The sequence below is a fragment of the Fukomys damarensis genome, unplaced genomic scaffold, assembly GCF_012274545.1.
Source record: "Fukomys damarensis isolate Sample0158 unplaced genomic scaffold, DMR_v1.0_HiC HiC_scaffold_2, whole genome shotgun sequence".
NCBI lineage: Eukaryota > Metazoa > Chordata > Mammalia > Rodentia > Bathyergidae > Fukomys > Fukomys damarensis.
The window spans coordinates 60,213,827-60,230,706 of record NW_022900914.1 but is presented as its reverse complement, the minus strand read 5'-3'; the positions used below and the strand labels follow the sequence as shown (position 1 = coordinate 60,230,706).

The following is a 16,880-nucleotide window of genomic DNA, read 5'->3' as shown; positions in this document are numbered from 1 at the left end:
AGGAAGGAGAAACTGAGGTTCAGTAAGGGTGAACTGAGGATGACGTAAAAAAGAAGGTTGGCAAAAGGTCCTGTTCCCCTGGGAGGTAGGAAACCTCTGCCCCTTGCCCTGGGCCTTGTAAAGTAGAGAGGAAGTGGCTGGGACCGCCTCGGCTAGTTTCCCTGCCCAGCAGCTGCCTGAAGCAGGCCTTTGGCCCGGGCACTGGGGCACACTAATTTTCACTGCAGTATTTATTTAGAGACAAAAGAAAGGAAGGGCCTTGGATTTGGGTTGGCAGGGGGAAAGCCCTGTGCTCCAGGGCTTCTGTTTGGATTGGCCAGTGCCTGCCAGACTGGCCTGTGTACCTTCCCAGCTGTGGTGAATTTGCTTATGCTGGAGGATGTCGTGAATGTGCTAGGCTCAAATCCTAGGCCCTGCCTGGGTTTTTGGGTCTGAGCCACAGGTCTGGGCAACTTCTCCCTTGAGAGGCTAAAGAAAGAAGACTTTAGACTGTGTGACGCAAGCAGCAGCTAGTGTCCTGGACAGATGCTCATGGGAATCCTCAGAGTTCAGGTCTCCTTGGAAACATGGGTGGGACTTAGGGATGGGGAGGGGAAGGTTTGAATTCCTTAGAGAGCAAAAAAGACTCCAGGGTAGGTGTTTTTAGGGACTGCCTTTTAGTTTTTAAGGAATTTGGTCCTTTCCTGAGCTGGAGAGAACTGTAAGAGCCACTAGACTTGAAGTAGTCTATTAGTCTTGTATCTGCTGAAGCTTAGAGGAGATTTGGGGTAGTGTGAAGTATCACTGAATCTCAGCAATTCTTCTGGGCTGCTGAGGAAAGGGGTGCTCACTATGTTTGAGGAGAGTGGCACACACCTGTAATCCATCTACTGGAGAGGATGAGGCCAGAGGATTGCAGGTTTGCAGTCAGCCTGTGCAAATTGACCCTGTCTTTAAATAAAAAAATTTAAAGGACTGTGAACATAGTTCAGTGGCAGAGTGCTTGTTTAGCATTAGCAAGACTTTGGGTTCAATCTCTATTATTGGAAAAGCAAAGCAACAACAAAAACTTGAGTTGTCATTAGCTTCATTATATAGGGAGCCTGGTAATAAATATAAGATAGTAAAAGGCTTAACAAGCCTCATAGTAATATCAGCTTCATGGAAGAAGTGTTCTGTCTGAAGGACATGACTGACTGCAGATTTGTAAGGGGGAAAAGAGAGCCAGGGATTTAGCTCATTGGTGCTGCTGCCTGCCTCGCAAGCACAGGGTTCTGAGTTTGATCCCTGGTACCGCCCCCCCGCCAAAAAAAAATATATATATGTTGTAAGGGGGAAAAGTGAATGGTATTTGCCTTTGAAGAGTAAAATGACTTGTAAGTTTTTTTGGGTTTTTTTCCTCTTATTCTTTAAGTTTGTCTGTATCTGCCAAGGTTTTTTTCCCCAAAATGAGCATAGCCCTTGTGCAGTTTTTCTTGCTTTCTTTAAAAGTAATTGAGTATCTTTCAAACACTTTTATAGAAATATGTGCTCATTATAAGATGAACAGTACTGAGATATATTAAAGCTTAAGGTGCCTTGCTATTCTCTCATGGGTCTATGCTCCAGAGACTGTAGTAATGGCTTAAGGAAGATCCAAGTACCTTTTTTCCATTTACAGAGTTGGGTTGGATTTTAAATTGCATTATCCTATCTCTTTACATGCTACCTAGATGAGGGGAAGGTAGGGGATATGACGGCCTCACTTTGTGGTCCTGGCTGACCTTGAACTCACTGTATAGCCCAGGCTAGCTGACCTCAAACTCTTGATCCTCCTGCCTCAGCCACCAGAGTGCCAGGGTTACAGGCATGCACCACAGTGCCTGGCTTGGATTTCTTTTATCTTTGCTATAATACTTTATTATCACCGCTTCCAGACATGTATATATTTAACTTATTAACATTTTCAGCTTTACATAGCATTCGGTAGTATAGATATACTGATTTATTGCCCCTTCGGTAAGGTAGTCAGGTTATTTCTACTTTTTGCTACTATAAATAGTGCTGCATAAACATATATTCATATAATCTTGCTTTGGTGCTCTTTCTTCTTTTGAAAGGCTAAAAAGGAAATGTGTTTCAGATGTTCTGATGGGTATTTTCAAACTTTTCAAAAGTACTATTGCAGTTTATACTTCTTACAGGTGTTTTAAAATGTAATAAAGTATTTTCAGGGGGCATTAAAAATAGGAGTAAAGAACCCTATCTTCTACTGCTGGCTGTATGGAATGAATTTGGGCTAATTATTTCTAAAACATGGAGTTGATATTTAGAATTATGTGCTCATGTGTGGCCCTGGGGAAATTAGCTATTTCTGCCAAGTTCTTCAAACCCAAGGACTTTGTGGTTAACACAGGTGTTCAGTCTTTAGGAGTTGCTTCCATTTCATTCTTAAGGTTAACTCTCAGAAGAATCCAGGACTCTGGGAAGGCTGTGCATCTCCAGTGAAGACAGTAATTACTGGTCAGAGACCTGTGGTCTTCTCTGTTCCTTGTGTCTCTGAGGCCAGAGGGAGGATTGGAGCCATGTAGGGACAGGACCAGAGGAGCTTGAGAAGTATTTCTCAGAGATTTATAGGGTTTTACTGCAAGGTTGTGATTAGTTTCATTATATAGGGAGCAAGGTAAATCCCCTGGTATTTAGTTGACTCAGACTTGAGCTAGGCAGAACTCACTCTAACCAAGGTTAGGTGAGTTCCTGGAAGGTGTAGCAGTGATGCTGGAATTCCCACTGATCACACCCACCTGCTCTCTACTCTGTCCCCAGGTGTGCCGGCATGTGAAGAATGGGGACATCCTCCTGCTGAATCGACAGCCCACCCTACACAGACCTTCCATCCAGGCCCACCTTGCCCGCATCCTGCCTGAAGAAAAAGTCCTACGGCTGCACTATGCCAACTGCAAGGCCTACAATGCTGACTTTGATGGAGACGAGATGAATGCCCACTTCCCCCAGAGTGAGCTGGGCCGGGCTGAGGCCTACGTTTTGGCCTGCACTGATCAGCAGTACCTTGTTCCCAAGGTAGGTCTGACTAGATGTGGTGGCACACACTTGTAATCTAGCACTCAGGAGGCTGAGGCAGGAAGATTGCCATGAGTATGAGGCCAACCTGGGATACACAGTGAGTTCAAGACCAGCCTGAACTACATAGTGAGAGACCCTGTCTCAGAAAACCAAAACATGGAGCTGACCTTGAAGCCCTCCCATGGTTGTTGCAATATGTCTTAGCACCTTGAACCCAGGGCTTCCCCAGCTCCTGGGGTTCCTGGGGGCAGTCACATGGCAAGGGACACAGGCAGCAGAAGGTCCTCATTTCTTCCAGATAGTTTTTGAGCCCTCTAGTTGCTTAAAAGTAAGGGAAATGTTTCTATCATAAAGTGTTAAGTCAGGAGAGAAATGATGATGACCATCTCAGAAAGCCAAGTTCTATATAATAAGTTTCGTGTTGCAGCCTTACATGCAGATTATACAACTAACTGTCACCTGACATCCAAAATGATCAAATTGGACTTTGGTCCTTTGAGTTTTGACGAACATCAGTTTTAAGAGGTAACTTAACCCCACAGCCCAGGTCAGATCCCCTTTGTAGCCCATGGAGGGTCTCCTCTTTACATTCCTTTCTTCTTTCTCCTGTAGCCCTGTGTGGTCACTGCTGTCCAACACAACACACTGGAATGGCATAACTTCCTCCCACCTCTCTTGGCCTGCTGACTCGTCTCAGGGACCCTAACTGACTTGTGCTCATGGAGGGCTGAGCAGGGAAAGGGCCAGGCTGCAGAAGAAAGGGTGGAGTATGCTCCAGTCCCTGTTTACCCCTTACTATATGCCCACAGGTGCTAGGCCAGTGATGGCGAACCTTTTAGAGCTTTCAGTAATACAAACGGCCTGCCGTGACGTGTGTGGCTTAGGTTTGCCACCACTGTCTTATGCCTTTTCAAGTTTAAGCTATTTATATCATATGATTCACAAGTATGCACAATTAGTTTGGATTATGGTGACATCTGAAAGAACTAGGGATAATAATACAGACCCACAGCTACTATTTGCCAAGCACTTTTTCAGTGCCAGGAAGTGTGCAAAACACTTTGGAGACCCCATTTCACCTTGCCCACAGTTCTTAGAGTTCACTTAGAGTCTTCACAGCAGGCTGTTCTGCATGGACTCCGCTGTGCCTGGGAGGGGCTGCAACTTCTCGGTGACTTGACCTGCCCTGACTGAGTCTGTGTCCTCATCAGTAAAAATGAGGCATTTTTTTCTGTCTGTGGAAGCTTCCCTGTAATTCATTTTTATCTCACTGCAATATTAATTATATCAAATTGAAAAGATATGAATGAATATCCTAAAAAAAGAAAAAGGAAGACTTTACACCCTTCTCGTCATTCAGATTCCTCTGGAATGAGCAGAATTGCAGATGTGTTCAATGGAATTTTTTATGATCATTGTTACAGTGTCTGTTCTATGAGATAGCCAGACTTAAGATATTTTGACAATAAAAATGATGATTTGGATACTGAGATATTAAATGACGTACCAAAATTTGCAGAAGGAATCAAGGCCAGAAACAAACAGAAATCATAACTACCTGGTTCCCAGTCTTTACTTAGAATTCTAGACCAGACTTGCTTTTCTTCAGAAAAATCTGGAGATGTTGAAATTTGTGATGAAGAGTGTGACTCCCCTGAATCAGTCAACGAAAACAAACTCACAAGGAGAATCCTATGTAGTCCACGCTGCCAAATATGTTCCAGTTGCTGTGGAAGTGCATACAATTTCAGAGGATTATGATATAGAGACAGAAAACAATTCCTCAGAAAGCCTCCAAGACCAAGCTGATGAAGAGCCACCCACTGAACTTTGTAAAATTCTTGACAAAAGCCAAGCTTTGAATGTAACTGTCCAGTAGAAATGGCCTTTACTGAGAGCTAATAGCAGTGGCCTCTATAAATGTGGACTTTGTGTGAATTCAACAGTAAATATTTTTCTGATTTAAAGCAGCATGTGATCCTAAAATATGTGTGCCAAGTATGCAAGGAAAGTTTCTCTACCAACATCCGTCTAATTGAACGTGCCAAACTACATGAAGAGGTTCCCTCCATTTGTAAATACTGTGACTCTAAGACTGTCATTTTGGGAACCTCAGCCAGCACATTGCAGACACCCACTTCAGTGATCACCTCTACTGGTATGTGATGTGCAATTCTCAAGCAGTGAGCTCTGCCTACATTCCCAGGAGCACAGCTGTGATGATGGTACTTGAGTCAGTTCTGTGAACGTGAAACTAATGATCCAGAAGACTTACACAGCCACGTGGTAAATGAGCATGCGTGTAAATGAATAGAATTAAGTGATAAGTATAACAACAGACAACATGGACAGTATAGCTTCTTAGGCAGAATTACTTTTGACAAATGTAAGAACTATGTCAAGTGTATGGTTTTTGGAGTAGACTTTGTGCAAATGTTAACAGGCATGTTGCTATTGAACATACTAAAGTACTCATTTTTGATGACTGGGAAAGGCTTTTCAAGTATGCTAGACTACTGCAAGCATTTAAATTCACATTTATCTGAAGGGATTTATTTATGTCAGTATTGTGAATATTCAACAGGACAAATTAAAGATCTTAAAATTCATTTGGATTTCAAGCATTCAGCTGATCTACCTCATAAATGTAGCAACTGCTTGAGATTTGGAAATGAAAGGGAATTAGTAAGCCACCTGCCAGTCCATGAGACAACTTGATTATTTTCTTTGTTTTTACTGACATTATGTAAGATAATAAATTCAACTTTCTGGCAAAAAAAAAGAATCTTCATGGAGTTATGTCTGCTGCAGAGGTTGATAGTACTATACCCGAGAGCACTAGGGGCTTCTCAGAGATGTTCAGCACCAATTGGCACCCTGTACTCCTTGGAATTTCTCTGATCTCATTAGCCTCCTGCCACCAGGGAGTTAAGCAGAGCCTAATGTCCCACCCCTCCCCTTTTCTCACCATATACCCCACTGTGGCTCCAGTCAGGAGTCAGTTTGAGTTGAACTTTTTCTTCTCTGCCCACCTTAGTGGGCTGTTAACTATCCAAGGGATAAAAAGCAGGAAAAAAGTGTTACAGACCCCCTCAGATCACTTGGGAATTGGAAAAAATAATTCTGCCAGTGTGAAAATTATCTTTTCAACTTTTCATGTCAATAATGACAGTAGTAGGAATAGTCACAGATGAAGCCAACACTTACTGGGCAGGCCAGGTCTCAGGCACCACAGACATTCCGTTAGGTAGGTCTTGCAATGGCCTTATGAGGTGAGTGTCATCTTCAAATGAAGAAACACTGAGAGAGTAACTTACCAGTCAGTAATAAAGCCAGGACTTACACCCAGCACCTTTGGACTCCTGAGCCTTAGTGCTCAGCTGTGTGCGTTTTTATCCCCACTCAGCAAGGCTGGGGCTGGGTGAAGGCATGGGGCAGGATGTGGCTTCCAGGTACTGCTTGAGCTAGAGTCAGTCCCATTTCATCAGAGGGGACTACCAAGGAGCAGCAAAAGAACTTGCTGGCAAAGTGACCCCTCATCTTTAGCTATATGGGGAGTTGAGGATTCTGAAATCCTCAGACCAGTGAAGTTGGATGTTGTGTACTTAATGTTGATTGAATAAGTACAAAGCAGCAGGTAGCTTCATGCTTATGTTATATTCTGCAAAGGTCTGACCTGTTTAAATGAGCCTTGTCTCACGTTTTAGTTGGGATTATACTTAAGAGAGACAAGCAGAACCCGGATGAATAAGCTTATATCTATAAATTAATTTCTTAAAAGGGGGGTGGGGTAAACCTTGGTGATAACTAGAGAGTTCTCTTCACTTTCAGTCAATTTCTGTAAGTAAAGTTAAGCTTTTGGTTCTTTTTTTTTGCCGGGGATAGAACTCAGGTCCGTGTGTTTGTAAGGCAGGCGGCAGAAGCACTGAGCTAAATCCTTGGCCCTAGCTTTTGGTTCTTAATGAATTTTTAGTCCTTAGTATAAATGCCAAGAGGCAGAATCCTTGTTTTTGCTAATAATTATAAAAATGCAGCATGTCTTTGGTGGCTAAGTCCTAAGAGAAGAAGAGTTGGTTTGGTTAACCTAAGAAAGCCAACAGTGTAAACATTTTCTTTTTCTTGTGATACTGGGAATTGAACCCAGGGACACAGTCACACTAGGTATTTTGGTCATTTTTATTATTGTAGCTTTATTTCCCTTTATTTCTATTTCTTCTCCATTTCTAAATTCTCTTCCTTAACTAACTACAATATGGTGAACTGTAGCTATTTCTTTTCTAAGAAAACAGATTTTCATTGATCTGTTTCTTTGAGAATTTTCCCCTTCTGTTTATTGTACTGATTGAGAACCAGTGGTTGTGGAAAGTTTTGTTTTGTTTTGTTTTGTTTTGTTTTTGGTACTTGGGATTGAACCTTGCGCTTGTGAGACAGGCGGCAGAATCACTGAGTTAAATACCCAGCCCATGGAAAGTATTTTTTAACAAAGCTTGAGGTATAGTTTCCTGACATCTATTTAGCTAGAGAATTCAAGGTACAAAATAGACTCTAAACATTCTGACAAAAGATATTAATCCCTCCCCCACCCCTGTACCAGAGATCAAACTCAGGACCTTATGCTTGCAATGTAGGCACAGTGCCACTGAGCTCGATCCCTGGCCCTTACATTAAGTTTTAATGTCATTTTGCTGTGACATTAAGTAGAATATGATAGCTGATAATTTTTTTGAGTTTTTATTCAGAGATTTTTTTTTTGTAATCCAAATAGGAAATTCAGAATTCTAAGTAGACCCCTAAAAATTCAGTCATCATTCCTCTTTAAAATTCATGGTTATTACATTGAAAGCGACTTTTAGTTCTTTAATTTACTAGTTATGGGAGAATCTGGACACAGGGAAGGCACTGAATATATCACATAACTGGTAATTATGCTCCTTAAAGGAACAAAACAAAAGGGGGGAAAAAACTGTATCTGCCCCCAAAGACTGTGGGATGAGTCAAATGCATGATACTGGTTTGGATTTTTCCCTCAAGCAAAGCAAGACCATCTTTGGAACAAAATGTAGAATATAATTTTTTGCTGTTGCTAATAACTCAGAGCCTTCATAAGGACTGTGTACCATCTGATTGTGCCTTACATGTATGGCACATTTTCAGCCCATCTGTAATAATAATCTTTGAGTTTACATAGAGCCCATCACCATGTATTAGACCATTTTACATAAACCTTTTTAGTGTTTGAATTGGAACATGTGGTTAAATTCCTGGTGCTTCTCCGTGGTTGCATTTGTGAGTTCCTTTAGCCTTCATTATGAAATGTGGCCAGAGTATTGGCTAGTATTTAACAAGTAATCAAAGGATAACAGTCTTTAGATCTGTGCCCAGGTTTTTCTCAAATTCCTATAAACATGGAAAAGTTTGCAAAACTACTTCCTACAGAAGGTCAGTGATCATAGCTATTTTTGCTTCAGTGTGCCTTTTGTTACCATGCGCACAGACCCAACAGAAAATGTCCCAACAGTCTGAGGAGCACAGAGTCTGAAAGAATCATACGAAATCAGTGTGTGCACCAAATCCGGGGTTTTTGTAAAAGCCCTTGTTTTGGCATTTGGTAGGTAATAGTCTTTTTTTGTTTTTTTGTTTGTTTGTTTGTTTGTTTTTGGTACCAGGGATTGAACTCGGGTCCTTGCTCTTGCAAGGCAGGCCACCAAACCACTGAGCTAAACCCCCAGCCCCAATAACAGTCTTTTTTAAAGGCCCACCCTGAACCACTTGCAGTATTGTAAAGAGATACTAATAATGGACATTCTTTCCTTCTACAGTCATGAACATCAAGGTCCTCTCATTGCCCAGCCCAGGAAGCTGTGCTTTCACCGCTCCCTTCCTGAGCTGGCTGACTCTAAGTCACCCCTCAGACATCAGTTGTACTTTTGCCCCTCAGAGAGACTGATCCTGACCACCACCCTGCCAATCTATGATCCAGCCTGTGATTTTCTTCTACAGCATTTAAAGTGTTTTGTAATTGTGTTTTTATCTAATCATGTTTTTACTGTTTGGCTCATCCTCATCAGAAAGGTCTTCCCAGTGCTAAGAATACAGTAGGCTCTCAATAAATATTTGTTGAATGGGTGACTGATTTACAGGAGAACCAGGCCAGAAATGTGTGAGAAATACTAAAGCATAAAACCAAAGTATAAAACAAGAATACAGCTAACAGCAGCCAGACCAAATTTATGCATAAATGCCAAAAATCTGCTGGAATAACTAGAACCAGATGGGACTAAGCAGAGAAGACTTGGGGAACTGGGTGAGCATGAAGCATTTTAATACAGGACAGTGGGCATATGGCAAAAGTAGAAGCCAGTGGTGAGCCTGGTCATGTGATTTGGGAGGCAGTTTGTTTCCAGGCGAAGGCCTAGTGTAGGCATGGCAGGACAAGATGGGATATATGGGAAGGCTCTTGCTAAAAGGTGGCTTCCAAGCAGATGGAATTAGAGTGTGACTTAAAATTTGTCTTTGTTCTTCTTTTCTTGTCTGTTTTGATTTGTAGGATGGGCAGCCATTAGCAGGACTGATCCAAGATCACATGGTTTCAGGTGCAAACATGACTATTCGGGGTTGCTTTTTCACCCGGGAACAGTATATGGAGCTGGTATACCGAGGACTCACAGACAAAGTGGGACGAGTGAAGCTCTTTCCTCCAGCTGTCCTGAAGCCTTTTCCACTGTGGACAGGAAAGCAGGTAATTGGAGGGAGGGGGAAGCTGGTGTACATAAAAAAGGGAAATAGGCTGCTAATAAAAGAGTAGACTGTGAGGCTGAGGTGGGAAGATCACAGGTATGGACAACTTGGTGACTTAGCAAGACCCTGTTTCAAAATTTAAGGAGGGGAGGGTGTGGGAATATAGTTCAGCATGAAGGCCCCGGGTTCATTCCTTAGTACACACATGCACGCGTGCACATGCGCGCGCACACACACACACACACACACACACACACACACAATCTGACTTTCCCTTTGTTTGGAGTCCCTAGGTCTAGATAATTTCAAGGAATGGTCTACTAGAGTGGGTTACATGGTTTCTTTGCTTGTAATTTAAACTTGGTGTGCTTGTAATCCAATTTTTAGTCCTTCGTATAAATGCCAAGAGGCAGAATCCTTGTTTTTGGAATAGTAATGTTTATATGCCAACTGCTTTGCTGAATACATTAGATGCTTTATCTTATTTAATCCTCACAACCAACCTGCAGTTAATTATCGCCTGTTAGCAAATAGTAATACTGAGACTTAGAAAAGTTAAAGTACGTGTCCACAGTTATTGGAGACAGAACTGGGATTCAAATCTAGGACTTTTCAACTCCCAAATCATCACACCATATTTCCTTAAAATAACCAAATAGTAGTTACTTGGTAACCAAATAATGAAATACAATAAAATATGTTGTTTTACTATTGGCGGGCCTCCAGGTTCATCCTTAAGGGTCAATTTCTAGTTAGCTGAGTGAATCTTGGTTCCTCGTCCATAATAATGGGAATTCGAGTTGATTGTCTCTAAGGTCTTTCTGACACTACAGTTTCTTAAGTCTGTGGATCTGGGATTTGACTGGTTTTCAGTTAGTAAGATTTATGTTGGAATAAACCTTATCTGGTCATCTGGTCATCTTTTTTTATATGTTACTGAATTCTGTTTGCTAATTTTTGTTTTGAATGGTTTTTGCATTTGTGTTAATGAGGAATGTTGGTCTTTAGTTGTGATATCTTTTTTTTTATTATCAAGGCAGCAGGCGTTATAGAATGAGTTGGGAACTATTTCAGTTTTCTTTAAAGAATTTGTGTAATATTGGCATTATTTCATCCTTAAAGGTTTGGTAGAATTTAGCAGTGAAGGCGTGTAGGCCTAGAGTTTCTTTATGGAAGAGTTTTTAGGATTTTTGCTTGTTTTTTTGTTTTGTTTTGTTTTTAACTTTACAAAGAGTTTTACTTGGCTTATAAAATTTTAAGTTTTTAACTAAATTTTTGTATTTTTAAATAAATTGCTGTGGTTTGAATGGGTTCCCTCAATCACATGTTGGAAACTTGGTCCACTATTAAGAAGTGAGGCCTTGGGGGGCAGGGATTTAGCTCAGTGGCACTGTGCCTGCCTTGCAAGCACAAGGTCCTGAGTTCAATCCCCAGTACCAAAAAAAAAAAAAAAAACGTGAGAACTTGGACTGGGTGCATAGCTCAGTGGTAGAGTACTTGCCTAGCATGTGTCAATTTGATCCCAGCACCTCAGAAAAAGAAATGCATAGAAAAAGAAAAAAAAGGCTCTTTAAGAGACAATTAAAAGATTCAGTTTATATGATCTGTACCTAAGCTTCGCCCTTCCATATGGAATTATGCAGCAGGAAGGGCCTTGCTACGTGCCTTGTTCCCACTCCAAGTTTTGAACTTCAGCCAACAATGGAGAAGAAATAAATTTCTGTTCTTTATAAATTACCTAGTTGGTGGTACAGTATTTTGTTATTGCAGCACAAAATGGATCAAAACATAGATATGGTACTATTCACATTTTGATTATTATTTCTTCCTTTTCCTCCTTTTTCTTTTTTAATGGTAGCAAAGTTGTATTAGATAGGGAAAAAAATAGGCTTTGCAGAGTGAGTTTGGGTCAAGTAAAAGTATAGAGGAAAAGAAGTACTTGCACCCTGCAGTGTGAGCGCAGGCCATCCATGAGAGAGAGAACACAGTGGCTTGATTTCTTCTTGAAGGAGCTTTAATAGTTGTGTTTTTCAAGGAATTTGCCCATTTCAACTAAGTTGTTAAGTTTTTATACATGCTTTTTGTTTTTTTGTGGTACTGGAAATTGAACCTATGTATTCTATTATTAAGCTACTTCCAGAGCCCCAGACTGTTGAAATATAGGCACAAAGTTGTTCATAATTTGCCTTTATTGTCCTTTCTCGCCAATCTGTAGTGATGTCATCTCCCTCATTCTTGACACTGATCATTTGTGTTTCTTCCTTGCATTTCTGATCAGTTTACCTCTAGGTGTAACAGTTTTATTGCTCTCGAAGAGCTAGTTTTATAGTGTTTTATAGTGGTACCTTGGTTCACAAACTTGATTATTTCCCCAATTCTGGTCTCAAACCTACTTGGAAGAGAACCAGATCAAATTCAGTGGTTGGGTTCAATGTTGACTTTATGGGGAAATTTGATTCAGTTCTTGTCTAGTTCAGTTTGTGATCAGAATTGTGGAGAGAATTCAGTTTGTGAACCGAGATACCAGTTGTTCCTTGATGTTCTCTGGAGTTGTTTTATTCTTAATTTTGTTTTGTTTTGTTCTCTATTGTTTTTGTTTTGCATTTCATTGATTCCCTTAGATTTTTATTACTTCCTTTTTTCATTTACATTTTATTCTTTTTCTAGTTACTTTAGGTTGGAACTGAAGTATTAAGACATTTTTTTAAAAAAAAAATATATATATATATTAGGCCCCTTATGTTCTGCTTAAGAGATATGACACAAATTATATTTAATATGTTTACATTTACCCACTGTAGAATTCTAATTTCCCTTTTGATATTCTTGACGATGAATTACTTATAAGTACATTATTTGGCTTCTAGATTTTAAGTGTTTTCTAGATATATTGGTTACTGGTTTTTCATTTTAATTCTACCATGGTCAAAGATCATTGGATGACTGGCATTCCTTTAAATGTATTGAGACCTGTCTTACGGCTTTGAAAATGGCGATTGGTAAACTATCAAGTCCACTGTTTATCCTTGTTGATCTCTGTATTTTATTGCTGATGTCCAGTGTCTTGAAAACTGCTACAGATTCATGTTGCATTTGTTTTTGTTATTTCTGCTGGGAAGGTAAGTAAGGTCACCATTGGGTCTATCCTGACCAGAAATAGAAGTAGATTTAACAGAATAGACGGAAAATTTTGCAGTTTAAAATAAAATTATACATAGTTGGTACTTTTTTTTCTGTATAAAGAACCAGGTAGTAAATATTTTTGGCTTTGTTGGTCATAAAGTTGCAACTATTCAACTGTGCCATTATAACACCAGAGCACTGATAGACATATAAATGAATGAGCATGGCTGTGATCCAATTTAACTTTTATTTATAAAAACAGATGGTAGGCCAGATTTGGTGTATGTATGTGTGTGTATGTGTGTGTGTATATATATATAAAAAAAATATATATACCCTAGTTTTCTTATGTAATTAAGTATTCGGAATTCAACAGTATTTTTAAACAAAGTAGGATGCTCAAAACAGAACCAAAGAATATGTATCTGTGGCCATATGTATGGTTATTCCCTTTGTTCTGGGAATTTAGCCTAAAGAAAAAATAAACTACTTGAAAAGACAGTTTATATAATGGTTTATAGTGGTTGAATCTTATAAAGACACAGGTTACTCAAGATCAGAGCAAAGTAAATTTTGGCACATTTGTTTGCTAAGATATTACATAGCAATTAAGAATGATAGTTTTTCAAGGCCAAGTGACAATGTGGACAGGTGCCCTGACATAATGCTAAAAGAGAAGTAGACCACACAATTCTGTGTAATCAAAGCTATAACCATATTAAAATGTTTGGCATTAAAAAGTCAAAAGAAGGCTGGGGATTTAGCTCAGCGGTTTGGTGGCCTGCCTCGCAAGTGAAGGACCTGAGTTCAATCCCCGGTACCACAAAAAAAAGTCAAAAGAATTGTTTAATGTTAAGTATCATTTGTTTTGTTTTGTTTTGTTTTTTTAGAAGCTTTTGTTTTTTTCTTTTCTTTTTGGCACCGGTGATCGAATTCGGGTCCTTTACTTACTTGTAAAGCAGGCACCAGAATCACTGAGCTAAATCCTTGGTCCTCTTTTTCATTTTTAATATTTCTGGGTAAATAATATTAGAAAACAAACTTGGGTTTTACTTCTGGCATTGTTAAGATTTTTCACTTTTTCCCAAAGGTTGATGCAGGCTGTTCCTTTGCAAATAGGTGAAAAGGGCAAGAATGACTGTGGTGCACAGGAATTTGCTTAGTGGCTCAGTCTGGTTCTATAGGGAAAAGGCATGTTTAGAATCAGGAAAGGAAGAATCTAGGAAATTTATTTCGACTATCCTAGAAATGAAGTCTTAGTCTCTTTTTCCAGGACATATTATACTTTTCGTTTTTTGTATGAATCGGGGCCTCCTGTCATCTGTTGAAAGAGCATGCAAAGAAAGGACTTGTCGGCCACTATAGATCCTATGTGTACAGCTCAGTGAATGTTCACAAGGTAGATACACCTTTGAAAACTCCCCTAGCTCAGAAAGTAGAATGTCACCAGCACTCCTTTCATGCCCTCTCCCACTTACCACCTCTCCCCAAAGTTAACCACTAGTCTGAATTCCAACACTATGTAGAACTAAGTTTTAGCTTTTCTTAAACTTTATATAAGTAGAATCATATAGTAAATCATATCTGTATGAGTCACTCATGTCATCAATATAACAATTTATTCATTTTAATTGCTTTGTAACATTCCAATCTATGAATATGCCATCTTTATTCATTTTACTATTAGTGGACATTTGGATTGTCTTCAGTTGGCTATTACAAATAGAGCTACTATGAACAGTATTGTACATGTCTTTTATGGAACATATATATGGCACTAATTATACACACACACACACACACACACACACACACACACAATTTCATTGGGCTAATACCATGAGGTAGGACTGGGATTGTTAGGTCTTAAGACATATGTTCACTTTGATAGTTTAATAGTTTTCTAAAATGCTTGCTGTCATACATACTTCTACCAGTAGGACATGAGAGTTCTGGTTGCTCCTTATCCTCAGTAGAACGTAATATTATTGTTGTATTTTGTTCTTGGTTTTGGTCTATTTATTTACTTTTAGCTTTTTGGATGAGTATACAGTTGCTTCTTAGCATCTTAATTTGCATTTCTTTAATGACGGTAGAGATTGAGCAACTCTTCTTAATGCTTATTGCCCATTTGGATATCATCTTTTGTGAAGTACCTATTCAAGTCTTTTGTCTGTTTTCTATTATATACCATTTTCTTATTGATAAATAAGCGGTTTGTTTGGGAAAGAGGTGGATTTGGTGCTGGGAATTGAATGCAGGTCCTTGCACATGCTAAGCACATGCCCTACCATTGAGCTATACCCCTAGCCCCATGTAAGAGCCAGATATGTGGATTGCAAATACCTTTTACTTGATGACTAACCTTTTCGTTCTGTTACCTAATACCATTTTCTAATGATCTGTTCTTTTTCTTAATATAACACAATTCCTTACTTTTTGCCTTTTGTACTCAGTCCTATATATAAGAATTATTTCCATGCCCCCTAGATCCTGAAGGTATTGTCCTGTGTCATTAAGAGCTTTATTGTTTTAGCTTTCATGCTTGGGTCTTTTTTCTGCCTGGGGACAATTTTTTTCAGATATGTATGAAGTGAGGTAAAAGGTGAAGATTCCCTGTGAATCTTCAGTTAATACAACATCATTTAACAGCCCATTCCTCCACTGCCCTTTGGTGTCTCCTGTGTGATAAATAAAGTAGCTGTTACATGTATGGCTCTGTTTCAGGACTCTATTCTTTTGGTTCCATTGCACCAGTACTTCACTGTCTTAATTATTGTAGCTTTATATTAAATTGGACTTCATAAAGCAAGTTTCCAGCTTTGTTATTTTTCAAAAATGTCTTGGATATATCTGCTAGGATTGTTATTAGATTGAATTATGCTAGAGTATGGGTAGTATCACCCCAAAGGTCCATATGTTAAAACCTGGTCTCCAGGGACCTGATATTAGCTATCTAAATTAGGTCTGCCTTTAAGAAGTGGGCCACAGTGGGAAGTCCTTAAGTCATTGAAGGCATGTTCTTGAGGGGACTTGAGTTTCAGGATATTCATTCTTCATTCATTTGCTTCTTGGCTTGTGATGTGGTCAGTTTGCTGTGCCACACACTCTCTGCCATTTCTATCTGGTGTCCTCACCAGAGCCCAAAGTAATGGGGCTGCCCAGTCTTGGACAGCAAGGGATGATGGAAAAATACAATCAGTGTTTTAAAACATTACATTAAAGGCACATTGCCCTTAATCCCCTCAAAATTTTCTCCCTTTCTTTGAGCACACTTATCCCACACTTACCTTGCCACTTTCTAAAACAGTTCTGAAAGGGAGTTTCTTTTGTGTCTTTACGATAAAAAATACGGTGAAGCCAGAGTTTTAGCTTAGTGGTTCCACTGCCTGCTTCGCAAACACAAGGTCCTGAGTTTGATCCCCTGTTCCCCCTGCCCCAAAAAAAGGAAAGAAAGAAAAATATGGTGAATATGGCTGTTAAGTGCCATCCAGTATAAAGGCGTTATAGTGTATCTTTATCTTTACCTGATTCACTGGATTGGGCACCATGTGGCTTCTGGCTCTTCCCCAGAGTCAAAAAGACCATAAAATGTATGACCATAAAATGTTCAGAACCTTAACGCAGCCATCACAGTACAACCAAAGTGCTTCAAAAAGCAAAACTAAACATAGCTTCAAAAAGTGGCAAGAAAAGTGAGGTAAGAAGCAGGGAGGAGGGATATTTTGAGGATTAATGACAAGTGTGTCTTATATTGCTATAATAATTTTTTTAAATGTAAGTATACATTGTATTTTTCAGTCACCCTCATGTTTCACTGGTTTTGTTCCTAGGTATTATTTTTTAAAATAATACTATTTACTAAATTTTCTAATTGTTTACAGTTGGTATATGTAGAAGTGGAGTTAATTTTTGTTTACTATCTTTGACAGATTGTCACTAGATCTCTGCCCTTTACATTTTTTAAACTATAGAAG

General features: G+C 39.5%; 1 protein-coding gene and 1 pseudogene across 2 annotated transcripts in view; both read left to right on the top strand.

Moving 5' to 3' along the window:
• Polr1a (RNA polymerase I subunit A) overlaps positions 1-16,880 on the top strand; it is a 95,925-nt gene that overhangs the window by 29,375 nt on the left and 49,670 nt on the right. For both annotated transcript variants that reach the window (XR_780520.3, XM_010625676.3), the window contains exons 13-14: positions 2,785-3,039; positions 9,590-9,781. Coding sequence is in view for 1 of the 2 variants with exons in the window: in XM_010625676.3 (XP_010623978.1) it covers positions 2,785-3,039; positions 9,590-9,781 (447 nt within the window). In the remaining variant the exon portion in view is untranslated. The remainder of the gene's footprint in view (positions 1-2,784; positions 3,040-9,589; positions 9,782-16,880) is intronic.
• Positions 4,329-5,760, top strand: LOC104863291 (annotated as a pseudogene).